A 3,687-nucleotide genomic window follows, 5' to 3' on the forward strand; every position below is an offset into this window, starting at 1 on the left:
TTTTTTTTTTTTTTTTTAATTGTTCGTGTGTGTATGTGTGCATTTAATTTTCTTCAGATAATACTTATAAACACCATAGTGATTAAATACATAGCTGTTAAGATGGGAACGTCTAGTTCAACACTGGATGTAGGGAAGGCGTTACATTCCCTCCTTGAGGATGATGTAATAGACAACAAGGTCTTTTCCTTATTGCTAGAAACCAGTCTTTCTAACACAGAATTAGAACGTGGAGTTCCATTTTCTGATTTAAGAACTATGAGACACTTTTATACAAAGAACTTTGCAATGTTATTATTTAAATGTATAGAAGTTATAGCAAACGTTGTGGCTATTCATCAAGAATCAAAAGAAATTACTTCAGTTATGGCAGAAAGACTTCAAAATGCCATTCGTTTACTAAGACGAATACTTCCTATTGCCATGGAAAGCGGAAATACGGTATCTACAGAAGAATTGGAGGATTCCGATAAGAAAACTGTTCCTATTCAACAACCGGAAGAGAATAAAGAAGAAGAAACTTCTACTGATAGAGTAAAAAAGAGAAAAGTACGAACACGTTTTACGAGTACATTTGTGCATTCATTTTTTGTTGAAAATCTCGCATGTGATGATAACACTCCATTACAAGTACTACCACAACTTCCCCTTGCAAATCCTAATATGCCTATTGCTAAAATTCTAGGTCGATTATTAGTAGATTGCTGTTTTATTAGAGGTTTAACATTGCCTACTGAATCTACTACTACAAGACCTAGTAAAACTCACCCATTTGTTGATGAATCACTTCTTTGGTATACTGGAGTAGGTGGAGGAAGTACCACTATGAGTGTAAATGCTACATCACACACTTTACGTTATGAACTTCTTTTTACACTTACTGTATTTCTCTCATATCCGTTACATTTTACTAGTGGGGAAAGAGATACTATATTTACTGAACCATTAATTAACGTAAATGATACACCACTTTTACCAACATTAGTTGCATCTGCTTTAAATGCATTACTTTCTTACGTACCCTTTGGTCTTCTCCCGTATTCAAGTCACTGGGTGGGACCAGAGGAATTGGTAGTTCAGATGAGTGCCCGTTTCTTATGTGTTGTGATTTGTTATCCAGGAGCTCCATTACGTGATGACTCGCAAAACTCCCATACCTTTCTGACTAATGAAACTAGTGACAATAGAGAAGAGAAGAAAAAAATAGTTAATGAAGAAAATAATGAAGTAAGAAAAGAATCTGATGTATTACCACGTATTCAAGTAGTACATAGTGGAAGGGAACTTATTCATTCAATTACTGCTGAGGAAGCTCGAGATATTGTAGTTCGTCTACAACCCATTATTAGTTTAAAGTTATATTCAAATAGAACATATTTTCCTGAATCTCAACGTTCCTTTACAGTACAAAATGAATTTATGATGTTACTTTGGAGATTAATTGATTTATCTCCTGAGTGTGTTTTGGCTTTTGGACAGGAAAAGGAGGTATTAGGGTATATTTTACCTCTCGTAGATTACGCTATTGATGCAAGACGTAATCCACAATATTTTCCTCATCTTCAACTCGTTCTATTTGTTTTGCTTCGTCTTAGTGGAGCTAGAACTTTTTGTTTACAATGTAATACCACATTTCGTGAGTACATTCCTTTTGAGTTTGATTCATTTGTAGGATCATATAATGATCTTATTATTATTATGTTATGTTCTTTTTTATTGATGAACCATGAAATGATACGTCCTCTTCACGCCACTTGTAGTGCCATTATATCGAATCTTGCACCTTTTGTTACCACTATTAGTCCTATCACTTCAAGTAAACTGAGTGATGTATTTACTTCTGTTGCGACGAGATGTCTCGCCTATGAGGTCCAATCAACAGTTATAGAAAATCCAGTTAATACTGCAGATGTGATAACGGATCAAGTGGTAATGTTAAATATTGTTGAGGCGGTTGCTAGTATATTACAATATCATGAATTAGCGGCTAAACCTTTACTAGCTTCATTTATGGAAAGAAAAAGTTTAGTAACTGCCGTTTCGGATGTATTCTTGACATCTAAACATGATCACTTTCGTATTCCTCTCTCCTCACCATTTTTGATCACAACTATCAGTGCGGCTATTACGGCGGTAGAGGCCACTATTAAAAAGGTACAAACAACAGAAGAAGATTTAGTTGCGGCTATTGATAGTATTACTTTAGTGGGTGCTCTACCAACTCCACACCGTATTGTGGTGAAACGTCTTAACTCCACATGGCAAATTGAGCGATGGGCAATAGAAACGAATTGGTCATCACTCTATTCATATACAGCTCCTGGCACATTTGGAGATAAATATTCAATAAAAATGTTGCGATTTGCCTAAATAACACTTTTTTTTTTTCTTCTCTGTGTGTGTGTGTCTGTGTATGCGTGCGTGTGGGACTATTTTTATTTTTCTTCTTTTCTTTTTTTTGGGTGTAGGGAGGCACGAGACCCAGCAAAAAAAAAAAATGGGTAATATAAACGAAAAAGAGAAAAAAAAAATATGGTTTTACTAGGAATGGTATTCCAAAGTTATGTAAAGAGGAAAGAGACGATAGGTTGCACCCACTTTTTTTTTTTTTTTTTAATCCATTGATTCATTCAATATATATTTAAATTGAGTTTTGTTTTGAGACGTTAAGATACTATGTTTGTTGTTTCACTTTTTTGTCAATTCCCATGTTATATTTTTATTTATTTATTTTATTTTATTTTTTCTCTCTTTTCACCACTCACAACTTCAATGAACATATACAACCTTAACAACAATAAAACAAAACAAAACAAAACAAAACAGAACAAAAAAACCAATCACGGAATTCTTCTTGGCCGTAACACTTTTCGAATGGCGTGCTGTAGAGCTCTTGAGACCCCAAAAGACCTCACATGTCAGGTCTGCTTTGACTCCTTTCAACAACCCACACAACTCTTCGTATGCGGACACATCTTCTGCAAGGTCTGTGTGGAAGGCGCTACAAAGTGTCCCACCTGTCGTTCCCAAATTGATTACACAAAACCTGCAACAGAATTAATTCAAAGGGCAGTGGAATTACTTCCAGTGGTATGTAGAAGCTGTGCATGGAGGGGGACGCGCGCAGGCTCACACTCACACCGTTGTGAGACAAATAACACACAAACTCTCTACAGCCAATACCCACGAGTCAGTGATGAAGAGCTATATGCCCGGGCTACCAATAAGTCAACGGGTTCCATTTTTCAGGAACCCGGTGCGGTTCAAGGCATACCATTATGTCAAACAAACCTCAGCCCTAACACACCGGCTTCAAAAGGAAACCATGCTAAACTGTTTTAAAACAACACACAAACAAAAGAAAATAAAGGAAAATAAGAATGGATGATTGCATGATCTTTTTGCTTTATTTTATTTTTTTTGCCTGTTTTAAAAAAAAAATATATATATATACATATATGTGTGTGTGTTTTGCGTTATTCAAACGGAATCAATTCTTCTAAGTGCACGCTTTATCAAGATTTAATCATTGCATTTTCCGTTTAACATAAAAAATCTTCTCCTGATTAAAGCACATCGTCCTTTAGATGCTGCAGCAGCATCAAATAAGCCCAGGGTTTCTGTGGCAAAAAAGAGGAAGAGGCAAAGAAAGAACAAGTGAGTGTATGTGTATGCACAGTTTTGCAC

At 35.6% G+C, this 3,687-nt stretch overlaps 2 protein-coding genes across 2 annotated transcripts; both read left to right on the plus strand.

Annotated features, from left to right (window-relative positions):
• Positions 1-102: 102 nt before the first annotated feature.
• Positions 103-2,370, plus strand: TM35_000151960 (putative protein HID1; the record flags this gene model as incomplete). Its single annotated transcript, XM_029025848.1, has 1 exon — positions 103-2,370. One exon carries the CDS (start codon positions 103-105, stop codon positions 2,368-2,370), a length of 2,268 nt encoding a protein of 755 aa, XP_028882831.1.
• A 504-nt stretch (positions 2,371-2,874) lies between these two features.
• Positions 2,875-3,342, plus strand: TM35_000151970 (EF hand; the record flags this gene model as incomplete). The annotated part of the gene is made up of 1 exon (XM_029025849.1): positions 2,875-3,342. The coding sequence occupies one exon, from the start codon at positions 2,875-2,877 to the stop codon at positions 3,340-3,342; it is 468 nt and encodes a 155-aa protein (XP_028882832.1).
• Between the last annotated feature and the right edge of the window lie 345 nt (positions 3,343-3,687).

This window comes from Trypanosoma theileri, assembly GCF_002087225.1.
Source record: "Trypanosoma theileri isolate Edinburgh chromosome Unknown TM35_Tth_15_V1, whole genome shotgun sequence".
Lineage (NCBI taxonomy): Eukaryota > Euglenozoa > Kinetoplastea > Trypanosomatida > Trypanosomatidae > Trypanosoma > Trypanosoma theileri.